The 25,497-nt window shown below is 42.8% G+C and overlaps 1 protein-coding gene across 2 annotated transcripts in view; it reads right to left on the reverse strand.

The window, feature by feature from the left end:
• VPS13A (vacuolar protein sorting 13 homolog A) overlaps positions 1-25,497 on the reverse strand; it is a 320,730-nt gene that overhangs the window by 269,201 nt on the left and 26,032 nt on the right. For both annotated transcript variants that reach the window (XM_069763032.1, XM_069763023.1), the window contains exons 2-7: positions 10,219-10,262; positions 9,897-9,939; positions 6,954-7,049; positions 5,228-5,329; positions 4,931-5,040; positions 1,694-1,753 (exon numbers count right to left, since the gene is read on the reverse strand). In XM_069763032.1, coding sequence (XP_069619133.1) covers positions 1,694-1,753; positions 4,931-5,040; positions 5,228-5,329; positions 6,954-7,049; positions 9,897-9,939; positions 10,219-10,262 — 455 coding nt within the window. The remainder of the gene's footprint in view (positions 1-1,693; positions 1,754-4,930; positions 5,041-5,227; positions 5,330-6,953; positions 7,050-9,896; positions 9,940-10,218; positions 10,263-25,497) is intronic.

Raw genomic sequence — 25,497 nt, forward strand, 5'->3', positions numbered from 1 at the left:
TAATTCTCCAGTTACGTCCTCAAAGTCTACAACCTGATTTTTGTCCATTGATTTCCTGCTATGAAGTCAAAGTGATAGTAAAGATGCAGGACCCTAGGGGTATGACATCTAATCTCTAAACTCATCATATTACCAATAAAATGGCTTTTCACACATTACAAATGCAGCCTAAATGGAAGTCACTACCGCCCTCCATTAGAGCAAAAGACTGGACAGCCTGGAATTGCTCCTCCTGTTCTTCCCTGCAGAAAAAGCCAATTAAAATACAACAATGCTACCTAGACTTGGACACATTTGTAAATGGGCATTGTGACCTCCCCAAGATGCCACAGATGACAGAGAGCAGTTCCCTTTGGTATAAGATCTAGCCAAGCCCTAAGGTGAAGCTTTAGGAACAGAGGTGACCAATCTTCTAAAGAGGTTGTCTCTGCAATACTCCCAATTCACTCCCGAGACATGCCTCTTTCAATACTTCTCCAGGATGAGAAATGGTGACACCATGCTTGATTCCTTGTGAAACACTCTTTCTCGACCAGAATGCTATAGCAATGAGATAGATGGCTACTAGCCCTTCTATGCTGCCACACTGAAGGTATATGGTTAACATTACTCCGATTTATGAACATTTTAGCCCATATTTACTAATACTAGCTTTGCTTACATCTAAGAAAAAATATACTTGGAGTGATTTGAACCAAATTTATTGAAAGGATCATATTCCCTAAGATGTAGTACAATTCATGAGCAGTCATAGCGCCATCATTTCCACCAGGTTGTCTACTACATCACATCATCTCATTATTGGCCCAAAGTTGGTGGAAAGATAAAAAAAACAACCATACTCTCTTCCCACACCAGAGCCGTTTCTCCATACTCCGCAGTGTGGTCCATGTCAGTTTTTGGCTTCCTCTTCCAATGGACGACATCACAGGATGCTGCAGCCAATGATCAGCTGCAGCCTTCACATCTCATTAAAGAGGTAGAAACGAGGGCCAGCAGTGGACATTGTGCTAAGAATGGAGGAGCCACGCTGGACACAGAGGTATGGGTTTTTTTATATTCCACCACCCTGCTTCCAACAATGATGTTTTGTACAATATTGGCCAACCCATTTAATATCACAGCCATTGCAACTTTTTTCAGCATTATTCATCTTTGGAGAATGCCAGGAGGAGTCACAAGTTGAATAATCTATGTAGGGCTTGGTATATAAAAAATGAGGGTGTCTAGTCATTCCATAAAGATGTGAACTCTTGGTGCTCTTCACAGACTTATCAGGTTTAGCTTAATTTTATATTATCCAACATCTCCTCCGAGGTGGAGTGTAAAGTACAGCAGACATCTGCGACATTTACAGATCCGCTAGGAATCCTCTTGATATATTGTAATATTAGTAATTCTGTGCTCTCTATGCTGTATACTCTACTAAGGCATGGCTGCACTTTGCATTGTTTTAGTTAATAAGTTGGCACACATAGGAGTAATAAAGAACCTTATTAATCCTTACTGAGAGATGCTCTCTAGAGAACAAAAGGCGTTCATGTGCAGTGAATGGATGGAGAGATACAACTGCAATTCTGTATCTTAAATATTTAAATATCAAAATATCCAGACTCCGCCAACTACCTAAGGATAGCTGGCTGTAAGTATGAATCCCAATGTACCACTTATTTTAGGAGTTTATAATAAATACCTGCAAACTGAGGTTCTGAAGTGAGACGCCAAAGGAAAGCGGGCACTCAGGATTGGTTACCTTTGCAATACAAAGAAAAACAAATTGATAAATAACTAGGATCAGCAAACAAAACTCAATTCATACTACACATCACTTAATATGATCACTCTGCGCAAGTAACTATTACACTGGTGCTTTACCCCCTTCATGACATGGCGGTTTTCCATTTTAGTTTTTTCCTACCCTTCTTCCAAGAGCCATAACTTTTTTCATTTTTCCATCTAAATATAGCAGGGAAAAACTGACCTGGCAATATGATTTTCAAGGTCAGTACAAGTACGCAGAAACCAAATGTGTACAGTTATTCACTTATTTTAATTAAGTGGTGAGAAAAAATTTGGAAATTCCCACACTACCTCCTCATCCCACCCTCTTTCTGTTGGAGTTCCCCCAAGGCTCTGTTCTAGGACCCTTACTCTTCTCAATCTATAAACTTGGCCTGGGACAACTCAAAGTCTCATGGTTTCAAGTTCCACCTTTATGCTAATTGCACACAGATCTACCTCTCTGGCCCAGACGTCACCTCTCTGCTGTCCAGAATCCTGAAGTGTCTACCAGCCATATCCTCCTTCTCCTCTCGCTTCCTCAAACTCAATGTGGACAAATCTGAACTCATCATCTTTCCTCCATCTCATAGATCTTCCTTACCGGACCTATCTATCGCAATTAACGACATTACGCTTTCCCCCGTACTGGAAGTCCGCTGCCTCGGAGTAACCCTTGACTCTGCCCTGTCCTTCAAACCGCATATCCAAGCTCTTTCCACCTCCTGTCGCCTCCAGCTCAAAAATATCTCCAGAATCTGTCCTTTCCTCAACCGTCAATCTACTAAAATGTTTGCGCATGCCCTCATCATCTCCCGCCTTGACTATTGCAACATCCTTTTCTGTGGCCTCCCTGCTAACACCCTTGCACCTCTCCAGTCCATCCTTAACTCTGCTGCCCGACTAATTCATCTCCCTCCTTGCTACTCCTTTATTTCCCCCCTCTGCAAATCTCTTCACTGGCTCCTATTCCCTCAGCGTATCCAGTTCAAAGTACTAATACTGACCTACAAAGCCATCCACAACCTGTCTCCTCCATATATCTCTGAACTAATCTCCCGATATCTTCCCTCACGTGATCTCCGGTCCTCCCAAGACCTCCTTCTCTCCTCCACACTCATCTGCTCCTCATCCAACTGCCTCCAAGACTTCTCCCGAATATCCCCCATCCTCTGGAATTCTTTGCCCCAAGACGTCCGACTATCAACCACATTCGGATCCTTCAGCCTGCACTGACCCGGCTGCCTCCTCACCACTACCGGAGATACCGCCTCACCAACACCAGAGCTCCTGCAACCCTCAACCTATTGTCTCCTCCCCATAATTCTGTAGAATGTAAGCCCGCAAGGGCAGGGTCCTCGTCCCTTTGTATCAGTCTGTAATTGTTAGTTTGTTTACTGTAAGTGATATCAGTAAATTGTATGTAACCCATTCTCATGTACAGCACCATGGATTCAATGGTGCTATATAAATAAATAATAATTATTATGTTATGGGGCTGAGCTGACGTTTTTGCTAATACAATTTTGGAGTAGATAGAATGTTTTGTTTGCTTCTTATTGCATTAAATTACAAGTTGCGGCGACCAAAAACCCCGTAATTTTGGAGTTGTAACTTATTTTCTTGTTACGCCGTGTACCGATCAAATTAAAACATTTTATATTTGATAGATCGGACTCTTATAAACGCAGTGATACCAAATATCTGTATTTTTATTTTTAGTGGGACAAAAGGGGGGCGATTTGAGTTTTTTGTTTATTATTTTTTTCATACTTTTAAAAACTTTTTTCCCTTTCTACTATATTTGTTAGTCTCCTTAGGGGACTGGGATTCTCTGATCACTTGTAATATACATTGTAGTGCATCAGCACTGCTATGTATAGCGAAAATCACAATCTCCTATGAAAGCCAGCGACGGCTGTCATGACAACCTATCGGCGCCCCGTGATCACATCACGGGCGCGCTGATGGAAATGTAGAACGACGCACCCCCTCCCGGCGCATATTGAAAGCCATTGTCAAGAGATTGACATGGGACTTAAGAGTTAAACAGCCGTAGGCAGAGATCTGCTATTAACCTGTATAAAACAGCCATCATCTGCCGGGAAATATGCAGACTTGGTATGCACGACATATGATGTACATGTACTTTATATGTCTAGAAGGGGTGAAAGTCATCTAGTAGTTACTGAGTAGAAGCAAGTTGGGGCAACTATAACTTTTAATGCTGCAAAAGAAAAAAAAATCATCTAGTTTTCCACAAGATATTTATGCATACGTGACTATAAAGATGTAGCAAAAGCTAAAGTAGATGCTTCTGCATAACTTACATTATTTCTCTTTAAGATCTCAAGCAGACACATAACAAATATTAAAACAGATACACCACAGAAATACATGGCACTTTGTGTTGTACAGACGTTGGTGCTCAAGTAGGGTTTCCGGCTCGTTAGATCAAATGTCAAAAATAACATCATAAATGAACACAATTTTTTCATAAAGCCTTTTGAGTGCCAAGTTATTTTTGACATTTATTAAAACAGATACAGTTTGAGACAATCTACATACACACACACATATATATATATACACACATTATATATATATATATATATATATATATATATATATATATATATATATATATATATATATATATACACACATACATATATATATATATACACACACACACATATATATATATATATATATATATATATATATATATATATATATATATATATTATATATATATATATTGTATTCCAGAGAAATTAACTGACTGCTAGATGGAACTTAAAAGCTTGTCTCATGTAAACGTCTAAAAAAAATTCATCTGCATAACAACCTAAAAGAATAGTGGGAAGTTAATTAATATTTGCACAAGAGGTATAATTGTGATTGCGAAATTCAGCAAACTTATCTATATGGTGCCTGCAGCGTGATTAATGTAGCTAAACCAGCTTGAGATGTTAGACATAGGTATTTTACAATATTTTGTGCAACATTTTATTTTTTTTAACCTTTTTCTAGGCACATTTCAAAACTGTCAACTGATCTGTAAAAAGTATCTAAAACATGTGATGAATTTGTCATACCATATGTAAGCCAATTCACAGTGAATTTTGTCCCAATATCTCGTACTTACATCATCTTCGTATCGTATGTGAATGTTGGAGATCTTCACCTGAAGATTCTTAATAACCTGAGTTACTAATTTCTCTACGAAGGTATCCTGCTTTTCTTCTTTTGGCTTTTCTACAGCAATAAAAGTAAAATAATACAATTTATATACAAAATAGTTGAAATAAAATGAGCAAAAGTAAGAGCTTTCTATCCATAGTTATAATATTTAGTTTAAATGAACATTATATCTGATTTCAGTTTGTCATTTGTACCTAAAAGTATTTTATAAGGAATCGTCTAAATGTGAACTTCCCCTTACCCTGATCAGCCACTTTCTGCTTGGCCTCCTCAATGCGCTGCAGTTCCCGCTGTCTGGCTTCCAAGAATTGTTTTCCTTCTTTTTCTGCATCATATTTTATACCTTAAATTTGTGTGAAATTAACAAATGTTACAAAAGGCCACATTGTTTCACATTAACCAGAGTTTGTATTGCCCTATCACTATGATAACAATGTAGAAAAACAGGAATATCCAGATAAGGACATCAGCAATTTGGGCTAATAATAATATTTATTTTTAATAGGCATTTAAAGCTCTAAGGCTACTTTCACACTAGCGTTAACTGCAATCCGTCACAATGCGTCGTTTTGCAGAAAAAACGCATCCTGCAAAAGTGTTTGCAGGATGCGTTTTTTCTCCATTGACTAACATTACGCGACGCATTGCGACGGATTGCCACACGTCGCAACCGTCGCGCGACGGTTGCGCCGTTTTTCGGCCGACCGTCGGCCGCAAAAAACGTTCCATGTAACATTTTTTGCAGCCGACGGACCGTCTTTTCCGACCGCGCATGCGCGGCCGGAACTCCTCCCCCACCTCCCCGCACCTCACAATGGGGCAGCGGATGCGCTGAAAAGCAGCATCCGCTGCACCCGTTGTGCGGCGGAGGCAACGCTAGCGTCGGTAACCTCGGCCCGACGCACTGCGACGGGCCGGGCCCGACGCTAGTGTGAAAGAAGCCTAAGACTAATGATCAAAGAAGGAAAAGGGACAGAAAACAGGAGTGAAACAACTCGTATCCACCTATTGGGATTCTGGTTTGGCATTTATCCTAAGTCATGTGACAAGGCTCGTTAAAGGGTCGACATTGACTGTTAGGATTGCTACTTCCAATAGGTGGCACTAGAGTTCTAGTCCTCTTCCTCTCTGAAGAGACAATTTGCATATTTCCCAGAGGAGCATTGCGGCTTTAAGTCTCCTCATCTCGACATGCTTAGCATGTCACTCTCCGCAAGGAGAAAAGATACTTCTTAGATCCCATATCCACCTATCAAAATGTTAAATCGCCCAAACTAGAATTATGAATAGACATAAAAAGCATATACCACAACAAAACAACTAAACATTTTTTGTAAGCCATTTGTGGTCTATAAGATACTCATAAGATACTCGGTAACATGTCCAAAAAGTAATTCTCTGTACTGAAGTTGCTTGCTATGTGTTACAAACAGCATCCATTGTACAGGGGTTGTCCACTACTAGGAAAACAGGAAAACTCCTTCTTGATCTGAATGTTTGGTGCCGATCAAATGAACACACTTAGTACTCACCCTCCTAGGCCAGCGCCGCTCCAGTGGTGTCGACACTCACAACCCCGGGGCTCTCGTGCAGTTGTTATGACATGTGAGCCCGGTGCCCGATCAGTGCCGGCCTCCCTATCTCAGCCTTTGGACGTACTGAACACCAGCAGGAAGCCAGGGCTGCAGCTGAGCTATGACTTCCTCTTGATGTTCAGTTTGTCCGAAGGCGGAGACAGTGACACCAGCGCTGATTGGACACCGGGCTCACATGTCATAACAACTGTACGAGGGGCCTGGGAACACGAGTGCTGACACCGCTGGAACAGTGCCTACACGGGAGGGGAATATAGGTGCTTTTATTGTTTGTCGGGGCCAAACAATCAGATCGAGAAAGAGTTCACTTGCAGCAGACAAACCCTTTCATTTAATTCTGGGATTAAAAAAAAAAAAGGAACAGGAACTTACTAGCAATAGGCACAATAAGTAAGTAAACACCATCCAAAACGGCCTCCACTGGTTGAGTATAAAGGTTTTTCCAAGGAATTTTAAGATCAAGCTTGCCTGTATAAAAATATTATAACAGATTATTTAAACTTTTTAAAGCAACATTTGGCTAGTCTTACTATCAAGTACCTAAATATCCTATGGAATTTTTTTTTTCTTTTTAAATAACACAAACAAAAAAAAAACAAAACTCTGCAGCAATACACTATAAAAGCAGTAAGTTTGCTAATAGGGCCCAGAGGAGTTTGTTCTTCGGCCTGACTGTTATAAGTAATCATACAGAAAGTTCACTCCTAGACGTCTACATTGATAACTGCCTAGTGCAGAGGTGGGGAACCTCAGGCCCCAGGGCCATTTACAGCCCTTGAGACCTTTTATCAGGCCCCCGGGTAGATTCTCAGGGACCGCATTCTTGGGCAGGGAGGTGTATTTTGATTACAGCCAGCTCATTAATTTCTTCTTGCTCTGTTAGCACACACAGGCAGTGTTCACTACTGAACCCTGAAGGTCATGCAATAAAAGATTACATCCTGAAACCAGTGCGGGAGTCAGGATGTACTTTGTGGGCAGAGTTTGTACGGCCCCCGAAGGATGGTATAAGAGTATGTGCACACGTTTCGGATTTGCAGCAGTTTTCCATCCGGTTTACAGTACCATGTAAACCTATGGAAAACAAAATCCGTAGTGTACATGCTGCAGAAAATTCCGCAGGGAAAAGCCGCGGTTTATTTTCCGCAGCATGTCAATTCTTTGCGTGGATTCTGCAGCATTTTACACCTGCTCCTCAATAGAAGTCCGCAGACATAAAAACACAGGTGAAATTCGCACAAAAAACACTGAAAATCCACGGGTAATCCGCAGGTAAAACGCAGTGCAGTTTACCTGTGGATTTTTCAAAAATGGAGAACAAAAATCCACACAGAAATCTGCAACGTGTGCACATAGCCTAAATATCCAAATTGCCCTTGGCATAAAAAAAGATTCCCCATCCCTGGCCTAGTGGAAGCGCACAAAAATAAGACACTTTTGTCGATCGTAGCAACATTATCATTTGTAACAGTAGCACTGCCTAAAACACAGGTCACACTAAGTATTAGTTACACTTCTCAGAGGTTTTGAAGCATAGTATACTTCAGACTGACTATAAAGGTGGCTAGAATACTAAAAAGATATTTTTCTAAGCATCAACAATGACTTAAAGGGATATTCCCATCTCCAAGATACTATCCTGATATGTAGTATATGTAGTAGTAATAATAATAATATTAGAACATTACCTCTAATTAGAAATGTAGTATATTTTTTTTAATTCGCTATGCCTTTTTCCTCATGTGCAGGCATTGCAAGACCTTAGGTAGTTGCTTGTGGTCATAACCATGGATACCTAAGGTCCTGCAATGCCTGCACATGAGGTAAGAGGCATAGCGAATCAGAAAAACGACACTACATTTCTAATTGGAGGTATTTGCTAATATTATTACACATACTACATATTTGGATAGGATCTTGGAGATGGGAATATCTCTTTAAAGGAAATCTGTCAGCATGTTTTTACAATATAATATGAGACCGCAGTAATGTAGGAGCAGAGAGCCTGATTACAGGGATGTGTCACTTACCAGGCTGTGTTTTGCTGTTTCAGTACAATGAGTGTTTAATCGGGATATCATCATTACAGGACAAACGGCCTTGTGCCTTCCAGTCCAACCAAGCCTCCAGCACTGATTAGCAGCTCTCTGTCACTAAACCATGTACATGGAAAGCTGTGGTGTGGGTGGGCTATACACAGGTCAAAAAACTGACTCTACGATAACTACTGCCCTCTGGATACTAAGTGATAAATCACTGGAATCGTGATCTTTGTCTCTACCTGTAACCACCGATCGACCAAACCGCTGCACGGCCAGCTCTACCCTACCTACTGTATCCTCACCCATCCCTTGTAGATTGTGAGCCCTCGCGGGCAGGGTCCGCTCTCCTCCTGTACCAGTTGTGACTTGTATTGTTCAAGATTATTGTACTTGTTTATTATGTATACCCCTCCTCACATGTAAAGCACCATGGAATAAATGGCGCTATAATAATAAATAATAATAATAATAATAATAATAATACCTCATGGTGAGGTCACCTCTGACAGACGCTCATAAAAAAATGCTTTCTAGTTTCATATGTTACTGAACATTATAAGAGGAACCTAACTTTCATTGTGAGAGCACTACACGATATCAACTAAAAAAAACTGCCTCTTTTTTGACCAAAGAAAACAAACTTTTCCTTGAAATGAGTGAAATCCACCTTTTGTATAAGCCACATACAACATAAACTAGCCATGATTTCACTAAAAATAGAGGCATTGATACTTGTTCTTAATTTTCAAGTGTACGTAGCAACAGGTCACATCTTACATTTTTTCTTGTACTAAAAGAACCAAGAATTATGTTTGTTCCTTGCCAACAAAAGGACAACTAACCTGTGGACCTCTTGTCTAGACTACAGTTTACAGAAGTGTATGCTCTATCCAAACTAACCTGCAGCAAAAGCAAGGAGCGATACTGACACCGCAAGGTGCTGGTCAAAGTGACCCAAATTTGGCCTAATCATTTACCTTCATGCACCTCCCAAGTATCAGTACAATTAGGTATTGCAGTATCAAATGTATAAATTGCCGTTTTACTTGAATGGGAGCTTTTGATGCAACCTATGGATCTACTGTACTTTGCAATGTAACTACTGAGCCACTTTATTTCTAGGTAATTAGAGGAACACAGTGACCAAAAGCAAATTACATCTCATCGAAATGTCAAAGACACGAAATTCACTACATATGGAGGCACTTTCTTGATACCTCATTTTGAAGTTTTTCACTTATGTACCTTACTGATCCAGCAAAATATAACTCACCGATATGGCCGGCTTTAACTTTAAAAGGCACATCCAGTTGACTCTATAAAAAGAAGAAAAAAAATATTTGGTGCTATGAGACAAGACTTTTCTACAGACAAAAATGTAGGTTTTTTTTGTTGTTTTTTTTGCACTTGGTTAAGGGTTTTTGTTCCAGATTTTTAATTGTTAAACTGGAAATGGGACAATATTAATTATTGGGAAATTGGGACAATATTGGGAAATTAGAGGTTTTCGGTGTAACCTACTAGCCAGGGGTGTTATTTATTAATAATAAAGTCTACAACCGTATGCAAACAGCATGAATTGAGCAGTTACTCACCAGTGCATTTTCTTTAATTTCCAGATTCTTCAATGCTACAGCACCTGAGATAGAAACCAAAGACAGATATTCTTTAGACATTTATGGAAACCAGTAAAACAAATGTGAAAAGCTTTCCGCAAAGAAAACATAAATAATGTAGAACGGAAAGGTAAGGCCGGGTTCACACTTGCGTACCGGGGCTTTGAGGACTTCCTCGCTGAAGCTCTGCCCACTTCCGCACTTCTTCCATTTAGGTCCGCCTACTTCTGCATGTGTCCTGCGTACCTATGCCTAACATTGGGTATGCTGGACATGCGGATGCGTCGCTTTGATGCGCCTGCCGACTGCACAGGAATGCACCAAAAGTAACCTTCTAACACGATTCGGTGGACAATTATAAAGGACCCTGTGCCACAATTACTAACTTACATAAAAATCTGCACCTTTTTGATTTACCAATTTTCTAAATTGTGGAAAGAGGTAGCACCATTCTCAGTAATATACAGTAGAACGGGGAGATCAGCTCACCAAACTCACTATCTGCAATTAGCCGCAGCAAGAGACTTCGCACGGACCAGCTGGCGTAAACTATACTGCAAGTCTAAGCCAGCTTATCCAGCTTAAAGGGGTAGATTTGGATTTGTGGCACCCAATATGCAAAAATAACATTGTGGCACATTATTCCCGAGGACGGAAAATTAGGTCTAGAGTATAAACACCAGCCTTAAAGGGTAACTACTTTCAAGTCCCTTTTCAGAATTAGTTGACCTGTGTATGTGTAAATGAGGATTAACACCATTATACAACTTGTATTCTGCAAAATCACCAGTTTCCTCTCCAAATTCTCTATCTCTAATTTGCAATCCACTCTGAGATGAGGAGACTTGATGCTGTGACCTCTGCTATACACAACACAGCACAGCACACAAGTAAGGATTACTGCTTTTTAATTCTTGTTTAGCACACAGACAAACATCAGCAGCATGGAGGAAATTACATAGCGGTACTGAGCAATGTAGATGTGAATCCAGCTCTAGGATTAGGTAAATTATGTTAGACATTTCAACACGCTCTTTCTACGTTCCTGTCTGTCTGTTTTGTCACTGTGCGCCTCTCTCCTTCCCCTCTCCAAAGAGTATAATGAATGGTGTCTCATGACACCACAGTGAGCAAGCATGCCCATTGTGTCGGAGAAATATGGATTGGAACGGTTTCTTAGGAGTGTATGGGTACGTGCCCACAATCAGGAAAAGTAGACTGTTTGAGGGTGTGCACAGGTGTCTTTTTATACTGATAACAAGTTTAAACAGGTGCCATTACTACAGGTAATGAGTGGAGGAAAGAGGAGACTCTTAAAGAAGAAGTTACAGGTCTGTGAGAGCCAGAAATCTTGATTGTTTGTTTCTGACCAAATACTTATTTTCCACCATAATATGCAAATAAAATGTTAAAAAAACAGACAATGTGATTTTCTGGATTTTTTTTTCTCAGTTTGTCTCCCATAGTTGAGGTCTACCTATGATGTAAATTACAGACGCCTCTCATCTTTTTAAGTGGTGGAACTTGCACTATTGCTGACTGACTAAATACTTTTTTGCCCCACTGTAAATACAGGGGAAATCTATGTTGTCTTATTTTTACTACTCTAAGGCTATGTTCACACATAGCGTCCTGTCCCTGCGGGTTCTCCCGCAGCGGATTTGATAAATCTGCAGGGCAAACCCGCTTCGGTTATGACTGCAGATTTATCGCGGTCTGTCCTGCGGGTTCCGCTGCGGGATTTACTCCTACTATTGATGCTGCATATGCAGCATCAATAGTAATGTTAAAAATAAAAAAATAATGATATACCGTACTCACCCTCTGACGTCCCAATCTCCTCGGCGCTGCAGGCGGCGGTCCGGTTCCAAAGATGCTGTGCGAGAAGGACCTTCGTGACGTCACGGTCATGTGACCGCGACGTCACCGCAGGTCCTGGTCGCATAGCAAACCTGAGACCGGACGGCCGCATGCAGCGCTGAGACTTCAGAGGTGAGTATATCATGATTTTTTATTTTAATTCTTTTTTTTTTTTTACTCAAATATGGTTCCCAGGGCCTGGAGGAGAGTCTCCTCTCCTCCACCCCGGGTATAACCCGCACATTATCCGCTTACTTCCCGCAAGGTGGGCACAGCCCCATGCGGGAAGTAAGTGGATCAATGCATTTCTATGGGTGCAAAATCGCTGCGATTCTGCACAAAGAAGTGACATGCTGCGGGTTGTAAACCGCTGCGTTCCCGCGCGTTTTTTCCCGCAGCATGTGCACAGCGGTTTGCGGTTTCCATAGGGTTTACATGTTACTGTAAACGCTATGGAAACTGCTGCGGACCCGCAGCTGCAAAATCGCCGCGGTTCCGCGGTAAAAACCGCAATGTGTGAACATAGCCTTACACTATTCCTGTATTGCACATAGAGTAAAACATCACTGCATAGTAATATTACAGGAGATGATGCAGCTGTGGAGGTGAGGAGCTGGCTGTCAGACACAGCCAGACTCCTTGCAGAGAAGAGAAACATAATTCATCATTATGTTTGCCTTTCTGTTGGTTTATACACAACACTAAACAAGCATTGCATATATCACGTACTGATTGTGCTTCCTCCTCAGCACCCAGTGATCATGTGATCGCTGGGAGTACGGATGATGCAAGAGCTGCTGAGTCCTATGAGACCTAGTCAGTCCTGATATGCAGCCTGGAAACTGAATTTCACCCATAAGTCAGGCCAATATACCAGCTTCAATTACAGGGGAAATCCGCAACAAAAATAATGAATATGTTCAAAATGCATCAAAAGGTCTTTTAAGATCTTACAGGGGGCACACTGTGTAAAATAAATGAAACAAATAAAAGCAAGAAAAAATAAACACTGCCAGTTCAAATAGGTTTATTGCCCTGCCTCTGTTGAAAAGAATAAATCTGTTCAATATCTAAAAATTATTTCTATGGAATGGGGAACAATAATTTTTTTTCAGCGGTTCTTTTTGGATGTATAAAAACATAAAAATATTTTTTAAAAATTAGACCCTTTTTTTTTTTCTTACATTTCCCCTGATTTTTTTTTTTTAAAAAGCTTAAAAATTAAGCCTCATGTGTCAAGAAAAAGAGGTAAAAATATTTCAATATCCAAACAATAATATATTTTTAGAGCTGTTAAAAGCTATTGCACGATAAAACTAGAATTTGTACCTGGTCAGCAACAGGGTAAAGTAGAGTCCCGAAAAACTGAAACTTATCCTTTTTCCCACTTTTTATTTGAGGATTACTCTAGTTGTCATTCCGTAATTTATGGAGGAACGTTAGCTATCTCTCCAAATCCTGGTCCTCCTCACCACATCCCCCCCAATCATTTCTACCTCCCATCAACGCTCAATCACAACTTACCGTAACCTCTCTAACCTTATACCCATTCGCCCAGCCCCTGCTTCCCCAGTCCTACTAACAGGAGCTCTGTGGAACACTCGCTCTGTCTGCAACAAACTTTCCTACATCCATGATCTTTTTATTACTAACAAACTTTCCTTCCTTGCCATCACCAAAACCTGGCTCACCACTTCTGACATAGCCTCTCCTGCTGCACTTTCGTATGGTGGATTCCACCTTTCCCACACACCCCGTCCCAGCAGCAAGCATGGCGGAGGAGTTGGTTTTCTCCTGTCAGATAACTGTTCCTTCACCCTAAACCCACTGCCAACCTCCGTTACCCTCCCTTCCTTTGAGGTGCACTCTGAGCGCATCTACTCCTGCTCCAACTGGCTGTCATTTACCGCCCCCTCAGGCCAGCCACCACCTTCTTTGACCACTTCACCACCTGGCTATTTCATTTCCTCTCCGCTGACATCCCCACTATAATCTTGGGAGACTTCAACATCCCCATTGACACTTCCCTCTCAGCTGCCACTAAACTTCTATCCCTCACTTCCTCCTTCGGCCTCACTCAATTGTCTTCTGCAGCCACTCTCAAAGATAGCCACACATTTGACCTCAACCTACTCACATTCTCTTCCCTCTCCACTTCTTGTCTACAACCCCCACCCCAAACTTGCACGCCCTCGCAGAAATCTTAAACACCTCGATCTACACTTACTCTCTGAATCCCTCCTCCCACTTTCAGACATAAGTTCCCTACACAATGCGGATGCCGCTCTTTAAAACACCACAATAGCTGTAGCTTTGGAATTGGTTGCTCCTCTCACACATCCCAAGACTCGCAAAATCAACAGACAGCCCTGGCACACCAGCCTGACCAAAGAAATGAGGTGAGCTTCCAGGACTGCTGAGCGGAGATGGAAAAGACCCCACTCCAACGAGCACTTCATCGCATTCAAACACTACCTCACTACTTTCAAGGCCACACAACACAGCTAAACAAACTTACTTCTCATCTCTGATATCCTCCCTGTCTCACAAACCTAAACAGTTATTCAACACCTTCAATTCTCTCCTCCGTCCCCCCCAGCACCTACTCCATCCCCACTCATCTCAGCTGAAGACTTTGCCTCTTTTTTTCAAGCAGAAGATTGATAACATCAGACACAGTTTTGGTCAACAACCCCCAGAGCCCTTCCTCCTAACTGCCCAGCCCTCCTCCTCCAAAACCAACTTCTTCACCATTACAGAAGATCGACTCCTCCCTACTCAATCGCATCTCAACACCTGTGCACTTGACCCGGATACCATCCCACTTCATCCCAAACCTCACCACAGTCTTCATCTCAACCCTAACCGATCTCTTCAACCTAGCTTTAACAACTGGTGTTTTCCTTTCAAACTTTAAACATGCCTCAATCACACCTACCCTCAAAAAGCCCTCTCTTGACTCATCCTCTGTATTTAGCTATCACCCTATATCACTTCTCTCCTATGCCTCAAAACTACTGGAACAACACATCCATCTTGAACAGTCCTCCCACGTCTCTTCTTCCTCCCTCTTCGACCACTTACAATCTGGCTTTCGGTCACACCACTCCAGTAAAACTGCCCTAACTAAGGTCTCCAATGACCTATTAACCACAAAGGCCAAGCAACACTACTCTGTCCTCCTCCTCCTGGACCTGTCCTCTGCCTTTGACACAGTGAACCATTCCCTATTATTACAGACCCTCTCATCCCTTGGCATCACAGACTTGCCCTATCCTGGATCTCGTCATACCTAACAAACCGGACATTCAGCGTCTCCCACTCGCACACCACCTCCTCACCTCGCCCCCTATTTGTCAGAGTCATGCAAGGTTCAGTCCTACACCTTCGGCCTGGGACAGCTCATAGAATCTCACGCCTTTCAGTATCATCTCTATGTCAACGACACACAGATCTACATCTCTGGACCAGGTATCACCACCCTACTAACCAGAATCCCTTCAATGACTGTCCGCTATTTCATCCTTCTTCTCTGCTAGATTTCTTAAACTTAATATGGACAAAACAGAATTCATCATCTTTCCCCCATCTCACACAACCTCCCCAACGGACCTATCCATTAAAGTAAATGGCTGCTCACTCTCCCCAGTCCTGCAAGCTCGCTGCCTTGGGGTAATCCTTGACACTGATCTCTCATTCAAACCACATATACAAGCTCTTTCCACTTCCTGCAGACTTCAACTCAAAAATATTTCACGGATCCGTACATTCCTCAACCAAGAATCTGCAAAAACCCTAGTCCATTCCCTCATCATCTCCCGCCTTGACTACTGCAACCTCCTGCTCTGTGGCCTCCCCTCGAACACTCTCACACCCCTCTAATCTATTCTAAACTCTGCTGCCCGACTAATCCACCTGTCCCCCGGCCTCTCCCCTCTGTCAATCCCTGCACTGGCTCCCCATTACCCAACGACTCCAGTTCAAAACCCTAACCATAACATACAAAGCCATCCACAACCTGTCTCCTCTATACATCTGTGACCTCGCCTCCCGGTACTTACCTGCACACAACCTCCAATCCTAACAAAATCTCCTTCTTTACTCCCCTCTTATCTCCTCTTCCCACAATCGAATACAAGATTTCTCTCGCGCATCACCCCTACTCTGGAACTCTCTACCACAACATAAACTCTCGCCTACCATCGAAACCTTCAAAAAGAACCTGAAGACATACCTCTTTTGACAAGCCTACAACCTGCAGTAATCACCGCTCAACCAAGCCACTGCACAACTTGCTCTACCTTCGCCTATTGTATTCGCACCCAACCCTTGTAGATTGTGAGCCCTCGCGGGCAGGGTCCTCTCTCCTCCTGTACCAGTCGTGACTTGTATTGTTTAAGATTATTGTACTTGTTTTTATTATGTATACCCCACCTCACATGTTAAGCACCATGGAATAAATAATATACTGCCACAGTTCCGGGCTTGCTCGCAGATTTTGAAATTTGAACTATTATATATACACATAAAGCAAGCTGTAAATAAATGTACTTAATCCTGAACTCCAGAAGTACATGCTACTCACTACTTATAATAATAAAGCCGGATTCACATAGATCGGATATTTACAGGTTGGTTTTTTTTAGCTGGACATAAATGATGACATCTTTGGGCAATTCAAGCATCTCACCACCAACTTTTTCTACAATGGGTGGGTGTCTCAATATGGAAACCGTCGCACCACACACACACTGTATTCGCCGTACGCAGCCTCTTGCGCCGTACCACCAGCGGAACACTGTCGCAAACACGCAGCCGGGATCAGACGAATGATTCACTGACCGCCGCCATCTTTGTATAGGAGGAGTGTATCTGACCGCCGCTATCTGTCTGCACAAAGATGGTGGCGGTCTGATTTACTGCTCTTGGGCAAATTCCATGGAGGCGCAGTGAATTATTTGGCTGATCCCGGCGACAGATGCGCGACTTGTCTACAGGCAGAGGAAGCCGGTCACATTACAGGGGTTTTCCCACGAACGAAAGTTCATTTTAAAAATTGTCTGTCTGCCCATGTACAGAGCATACCACATCTCCTGGGCAGGGGAGGAAGCAAAAGACAATACTGACATTACAGCAGGGGATCACAGTGGATTCATTTTGTCATGTAAAATATTTCTCTGACTGTTTTTAAACAATATTTATCTCACAAAATGTATCCTCTGCGACCTCCTGCTGTAATGTCAGTATTGTCTTTTGCTTCCTCCCCTGCCCAGGAGCTGTGGTATGTTCTGTACACAGTCAGACACAAACAATTTAAAATTAACTTTTGTTCGTGGGAAAACCCCTTTTTGAAGACAGCAGATGGGGGAGAGAGAAAGTGCACAGGGGTGAGAGACAGAGCACGGGTGGAGACATCTCAAATGGGATGGCACAAGAGGGGAGAACGCAGCACAGGAAGGAGAGAGACAGCAGACAAGGGGGATAGCACATGGGGTAGACAGGTCAAAGAAGAGAGCACAGACGGGAGAAGTCAGCACATGGGAAAAAGAGTGTGGTTAGGAGGGAGAGCACATGGGGGAGAGATTTAACACTGCAAAGCCTGCCCCCATTGTGACATTACCGCCCTCCCGATGCGATAGCTTCGGGCCTCAATCTAGTGTTTTAATAAGTTCCATTAAAAAAAAGAAAAGTTGTCAAAGTTAAACCTGAATGTAGTATTATACATAAAAAATGAAGAACACAAATGTGTTTTCAGAGGTAATATTCTGCAGAACACTGCCAAATGCCCTCAGCCTTACATTATGCCAACACATAAAACTCTAAAACAAATGCCTCTTTAACCACTTTTCAGCGTTTCCAACCTTTATATTGAGCTAATTAAACCTAAAGCATTGTTAGGTATTTCCAATTTCAATATTTGCATCTGTTTCCTTTACCCTAGAGGAGATCGTATCGGAGAATGAACCACAGAAATATATACACTGCAGTTTTTAGAAATCACTGCCATTTTCTTGGCTGGGGCTCCCATGAGCATTAAAATAAAGGGGTCAAACTATAAAAAACGATGACTCCACAGTTTTACTCTGTAATTAATATTTTGCTAAAAGCTGAATATGACAAAGCTATGAGCAGTTTTGCTTAAAAGTCTGAAATAATCAGCTTATGGTACAAGTGATTTATGTATTCCTATGTATTAAAGAAATGCAGCTACTGTATTTACTGTATTTAGCACTACTACAATGATTACTGTACTTTATAACTATTAGTTATCACTTTGGATCATCCATATTTGCCACTGGTACTCAATATGGGCAATGTGGCAAGTTCTAGTGCTTTATGGCAGCTGCATAGGCACAGTCACATAGGAGTATTTTGTATTATTGTTTGTAGCAGGATTTGGACCTCCTCCGTACTTTGGATCCACTTCTGCTTTTGGGATGTCTGGACCACTGATGAACATTTTTTTCTGATTCAAGAGTCACATCTTCACATGGATCTAATCCCAAGGGCCATAAATTAAAAGGGTATTACCATCTCAGACATTTATGGCATTGTGAGGGGTTGACTCACTTTGACTCACTCAGCTTCTTCCCAAGGTAGACACAACCCTTTCTTGCAGTAAATCACCTGCTGGCTTATTATAGACAGCATAAACCATAGCAGGGTTCAGCAAAATAAGCAGAGCCTTTCTGGCATAACGGTAAAACAAAAGATAACATATGACAAAGTCCAATTGTCTGAGGGATTCCCCAGCTCAGACCACCAAGTGTCTTCAGCTCCACCTGGAGCCGCCATTTGCAGTCTCTCCTCTCCAAACATACTCACAAGTCAAGGTATTTAAGCCAGACCTTGTGATGATCACATGACCGTGACATGAGCCCAGGTCTTGTCAGTACCTGCCGGTGTCGGCTCTGCAGGTGGAGATATGGTGGACACCTTCCCACCAACTCTATAGGTGTCTACCTAAAATCAGCCCATGTGTGCTGGAGGAAAATATCTTGGTTTCACATCACCGACGCCATTATGCGCTGTGACACATATCTCCCCTCATATACTGTGCCAGTAAACCTGTCACAGGCATATTGAAAGCACATGCCATAAACATTTTCTAGTTGGTAATCTGGACTTACAACCGTCATCTAAGGGGAGTATAAAAGTACGTGCCCATGATCCGGAATTGCTGTGGGTATGCCACAGCGTGTTTATGCAGCATCAAACCAGCAGCAGCAGCCAACTGTGGCAGCATAGTAGATGGGATTTCTAGAAATCCCATATCCACTATGCGTCCACAGTCACCTGTGGATCACTGCAGAGACTGACATGCGGCGCGTGTCTCTAGACTACAGCATGTCAATTTCTCTTTCGGAGAGGTTTGTCTCCGCAAAATAAATTATATCAATAGACATGGATGGGATGCGGTAAATCCACATGGTTCGGTGAACACACGCGGATTAACCTGTGTACAATAGACGGCAGAGCTTTGGACACAGCGAACAAGCGCTATGTCCAAAGCGCTGTTAGCGCCAGATTGTGGGCACCCGGCCTAAGAGTTCTCATTTCCTAGATTAGGAGTCCAGAGAGGAATGCAACTCTATGAATTGCTCTTCTGTGAGTTAAAGAAACGGTTGAAAATTTCACTACTCATACAAACCACCTCTCCAGCATGTCAACCTCATTCAAGCCATGACTACACGACCAATCTATCACTTTAACTAATATCACGCTTTCCCCCACAATACAGGTCTGCTGCCTTGGGGTAAACCCTCCACTCTGCCCTGTCCTTCAAACCATAAGTGCATACCACCTACAAATCCAAATTGTTGCCAAAATTCATCCCTTCCTCAACCCTGAATCTACTAAAATGTTAGTGCATGTCTTCATCGTCGCCTGCCTTAACTACTGCAATATCGTAAGGAAAATTGCTGGCAGGAGTTGTCAGTGTCCTGCCCATTAGTTGTTGGCCCCATAGCAAAAAAATAATAAAAGTCCTGTATAACCCCTTTAAAGGGAACCTGTCACCCCCAAAATCGCAGGTGAGCTAAGCCCACCAGCATCAGGGGCTTATCTACAGCATTCTGGAATGCTGTAGATAAGCCGCCGATGTAACCAGAAAGATGAGAAAAAGAGGTTAGGGGTCCCCAACCTGTAGTTCGGGAGCCACATGTAGCTCGCGGTCCCATGAATTGTGGCTCGCGGCTGTCTGTCAGCTTGGTACATTAGTTCCAGTTCTAGCAAACAGGTATGAAGAGCACATCTGAAAATGGTGAATTTTGTGAGCAGCCCTGCACAGAAGAGCAGATCTAGATGAACATGTACTGGTGGGTTTTGAGATGATTTAAGTATGGTACGCTGGAGACAAGATGACACCACCTGTCAGAGGAGGTGTTTGAAGCTGGATGTGACAGTGTCTTGGGAGTGCTTTATAGAATACTGAATCGGGGATATTGTGGGATCCCCTGGATCTTTGTATACTGCTTTGGGGTGATTTTTGTGGAAAAGCTTTAGTTACCATTATGACTGTAATGGGGGCTTTGGTTGACACTATTGTGATGGGGCAGGAGTTGAATGTGGCTCACGACCCTCTCTCAAGCCTGGATGTGGCTCGCGACCCTCTGTCAGAGCTGAATGTGGCTCTCAAGGTCAGAAACGTTGGGGACCTCTGGGTTAGATTATACTCACCTGGGAAACCGGTCCGCTCTGATGGGTGTCGTGGTCCGATCCAGCGCCTCCCTCCTTCTTATGATGACGTCCTCTTTTTATCTTCAAGCTGCAGCTCCGGAGTACTTTGTCTGCCCTGTGGAGGGCAGAGCAAAGTACTGCAGTGCGCAGGATACATCGGGGGCTTATCTACAGCATTCCAGAATGCTGTAGATAAGCCCCTGATGCCGGTGGGCTTAGCTCACCTTCGTTTTTGGGGGTGACAGGTTCCCTTTAAGTATTCTGCAGTTTGCTATGCAAGAAGAAAAAAAAATGTCCTCTAATCCAAATCCTTATGTGTAATCTCTTACCCTGCCAAACACAATGCATGGAATGGAAAATGCATGATTTGTTTAAAAAAACAGAATCCGTCGCCAGATTCCATCATTTGATCTCACGTTTCATCCATTTTTCGTCGGATCCGTCTCTGTATGTTTTCCGGCGCTAATACAAGTCTATGAGAATAAAACATATCCGGTGGCCACTTTTGCCGGATCCGCTTTTTTCAAAATTTGGCGGATTGTGCCTGACGGCAAAAAACTAGGAGTTAGTCATACCGGTAACGGTATTTCCAGGAGTCCATCATGACAGCACCACAGGAGGTTGCTCTTCATATCCTTGATAGGGACAGGAACACAGAAGAGGTTAAATAGCCCCTCCCCACCTCCACCCCTCAGTGATTTTACAAAGTACCACATCAGGATGGATACAACACAATTTTATTGAACTTCCTCTCTATACATGTTCATATCACACATTAGACAGTAGTTCAAGGGGGGGCAAATAATGGGTGCTGTCATGATGGACTCCTGGAAATACCGTTACCGGTATGACTAACTCCTAGTTTCCAGATCGTCCCTCATGACAGCACCACAGGAGAAATACCAAATAACTCCTATTAGGGCGGGATTACAGCTTGGAGGACTTTTCTCCCAAAGCTAGTCTGTTGCTTTGAAAGAACGTCCAGCTTGTAGTGCTTGCAAAAGGTATTTGAGCTAGACCAAGTTGCCGCCCGGCAAATTTGGTCCATGGATGCACCCGCACTCTCTGCCCATGAAGCAGATACTGCTCTCAGAGAGTGGGCTTTTAGGTGATCTGGAGGAGATTCACCAGCTGAAATATACGCAGCGCAAATGGTAGATTTGATCCATCTGGCCAGAGTCGCTTTTGAGGCTTTTTTGCCTCTATTTTTCCCGGACATCTGGATAAAGAGATTAGAGTCAATTCTCCAGCTGTCTGTAAGTTTTAGATACTGCAACACTGTTCTCTTAACATCCAGAGAATGAAGAGAACGTTCTTTTTCGTTATTGTAGTTCTGGCAGAACGTAGGTAAAACTATTTCCTGGTTTCTGTGAAAGTCCGTCACAACTTTTGGAAGAAATGAGGGATCCAACTTTAAAACGATGCAATCTTCTTGTATCTTTAAGTATGGATCTGTTATGGGCAGGGCTTGAATTTCACCTATTCGCCTTGCTGTCGTAATTGCGACGAGGAAAACAGTCTTGAATGTCACAGATTTTAGGTGTGCCTGATCAAGTGGCTCGTATGGAGCTTTCCGTAGCTCATTTAGCACCAAAGTGAGGTTCCATGAGGGTACTGAGCTTCGTATTGTTGGTCTGATACGTTGTGTAGCTTTAATGTATCTCATTATCCAGGGATGATTCGCTATTGGATAGTCATAAAAGGCAGTTAAAGCTGAGATTTGTACCTTTAGCGTACTAGGTCTTAAGCCCATATCAAAACCTGTTTGGAGAAAATTTAGTATTTGAGGAATATCTGGTTGTTGGAGAACGGATATTGGAGTATTGGTCTGTGCACAAAACTTCTTCCAAATTTTCTGGTATATAGCCGAGGTCACCGGCTTTCTACTTTTTTTCATGGTCGAGATAACTGACTCAGACAGTCCCTTTGATCTCAATCCCTTTCAAGATCCATGCTGAGAGTTGTAGAATCTTTAGATTTTGATGGACCAATGGTCCCTGTATTAGAAGATCCCGTCTTAGTGGTAGTAACACTGGGTCTTCCACCGCCATCCACTTCAGCAGAGGAAACCAGCTCCTCTTGGGCCAATATGGCACTATTAGGATTACTACGGCTAAACTTTCCTGAATTTTCCTCAAAACTCTGGGAATTAGGGCTAGTGGAGGGAACGCGTATGCAAGTTCCATGTCCCAATGTTGAGCCAATGCATCTATGCCAGTTGGATTGTCTCTTGGATTTAGCGAAAAGAATTCTTTCGTTTTTGTATTGCTCCATGAGGCGAATAAATCTATTTGTGGGGTGCCCCACTGTTGGATTAACTGAGTAAAGATTTCTTCGTTTAGAGACCATTCTGACGGCTGTACCTTCTCTCTGCTGAGAAAGTCCGCTATATGGTTCTGTGAACCTTTTAGGTGTACTGCCGTGATGGACTTTACGGTATTTTCCGCCCAGGAGAATATTTCTTCTGCTAGTGCCTGAAGTGGACGGTGCCTTGGTCCTCCTTGATGTAGGAGAAAAGCTACCGTGGTCGAGTTGTCTGAGAAGACTCGGATGTGGTGTCCCTGAATCTCGTGTTGGCACCTTTTTAGTGCTTCCCAGACCGCTCTGAGTTCCCTGTAGTTGGAGGAACTGTCGCGTATCGATGGTGGCCATGTCCCCTGAAGGTATCGACCTTCTATGTGGGCTCCCCAGCCCCTTGAGCTTGCATTGGTGGTTATATTTATGCATGGAGATATTTTCCATGGTTTTCCTCTTTTGAGGTTTTTTATGCTGATCCACCATGAGAGGGACTGCTTTACCCTGCTGGGTAACCACATCCTGTTGTCTAGTGAATCTTTTCTTCCGTTCCATACCGAAAGAACTTCCCTTTGAAGCGTTCTGGAGTGAAACTGGCTCCACTGTACACTGGGAATGCATGAGGTCATCAGACCTAGAATCCTCATTGCTTTCCTGATGGAGATGTATTTCCGTTTTTTTATTGATTGAAGTTCTTTTTTTGTTGACCGTTGTTTTTGGTCTGGTAGGAAGGAGTATTCTAGTTCAGAATTTAGTAGTACCCCTAGAAATATCTTCTGCGTCTCTGGTTCGAGACTCGATTTTTTTGCATTTATTACCCACCCCAGACGTTTCAGGAGTGACGTGGTAATTTCTAAGGATTCTTCCATCTGTTGGGATGAATCTGCGATCAGCAACAGATCGTCCAGATATGGTGCGATGAGAACTTCCTTCTCTCTTAAGTAGGCCATGACCTCCGTCATGAGCTTCGTAAATATCCTTGGGGCAGAGGAGAGACCAAATGGTAGGCACTGAAACTGGAAATGAAGTATTTTCTTGTGGTTTCTTATCGCGAACCTGAGGAATTTTTGATCTGAGGGATGGATGGGAACATGATAGTAAGCATGTTTGAGATCTAGCGTGCACATTACAGAGTTCTTTCTTATTAGCGGTGTAATTGATTTGAGAGATTTCATCTTGAAGCGTTTGTACGCCACCCATTTGTTTAATGGTTTTAAGTTTATTATTGTTCGGTAATCTCCGTTTGGTTTTCTTATGGAGAACAGACTGGAGTAATGCCCCTGAAAATGTTGATGATGGGGTACCGATATTATGACGTTTAATTCTAAGAGTTCCTGTATGTCTGTTATCAGCCTTTGATGTACTGCTGATGACTCTGTCTGTGTTAAGCAGAATCTCTTGGGGGGTAGATGAGTAAACTCTATCCTGTAACCCTGTGCTACTGTCTGTAGAATCCACTGATTCTGAGTTATGTTCTGCCATCCTTCTTGGAAGTATTGTAGTCTCCCTCCTATATTGTTGGCGTCATTGTTTGCTGGGTCCTGTTGATTGGTCTCGAAAGGAACCTCTTCCTCTGCCTCCTTTAGGGTAGCTCCACCTACCGGACTTCCCCTTGCCTCTGTAGTCCTGTCTTGGGTGGGAGCGAGTTTTTCGGAAGAATTGCTGTTTCTTTGGTTTCTCCTCAGGGAAGCCTTTCTTCTTATCAGACGCTTTTTCAAGTAGCTCGTCAAGGACTGGACCAAAGACGTGAGAACCTGAGAATGGAATCGAACACAGCTTGTTCTTGGATTGGGTATCTCCCGTCCACGATCTCAGCCATAAGGCCCTTCTTGCTGCGTTTGACAGTGCATTATTCCAGGCAGCAAAGCGTACGGATTCCGCTGAAGCATCTGCCATGAAATCAGTCGCCATCTTTAAAACTGAAAAGGATTTAAGGATTTCTTCCCTTGGAGTTCTATTTTTAATATGACTCTCCAGCTCGTCCACCCAAAGACTCATGGACCTTGCTACAGAGGTAGCCGCTATATTCGTCTTCATAATGGCGGCTGACGATTCCCAGGCTTTCTTAAGAAGATCTTCTGACCTCTTATCCATTGGGTCTTTTAACCCTGACGAGTCCTCAAAGGGAATAGCCGTTTTCCTTGTGACTTTGGCCACAGGAATGTCGATCTTTGGAACCGACTCCCAGACTTTAGTTTCTTCTGGGTCAAAGGGAAGACGGTATTTGAAGTCTCTCGAGACTACTAATTTTTTCCCCACATCTTCCCACTCTTCCATTATCATTGCAGTTATGTGATTGTTGACCGGGAAAACTCTATTCCTGCGAGTTCTCAGGCCCCCAAACATCTCGTCTTGAACTGATAAAGGCTCAGACGAGTCTTCTATTTTCATAGTGCTTCTTACTGCTTTTAGCAGTATATCCGT

Source organism: Ranitomeya imitator, chromosome 1, assembly GCF_032444005.1.
Source record: "Ranitomeya imitator isolate aRanImi1 chromosome 1, aRanImi1.pri, whole genome shotgun sequence".
Taxonomy (NCBI): domain Eukaryota; kingdom Metazoa; phylum Chordata; class Amphibia; order Anura; family Dendrobatidae; genus Ranitomeya; species Ranitomeya imitator.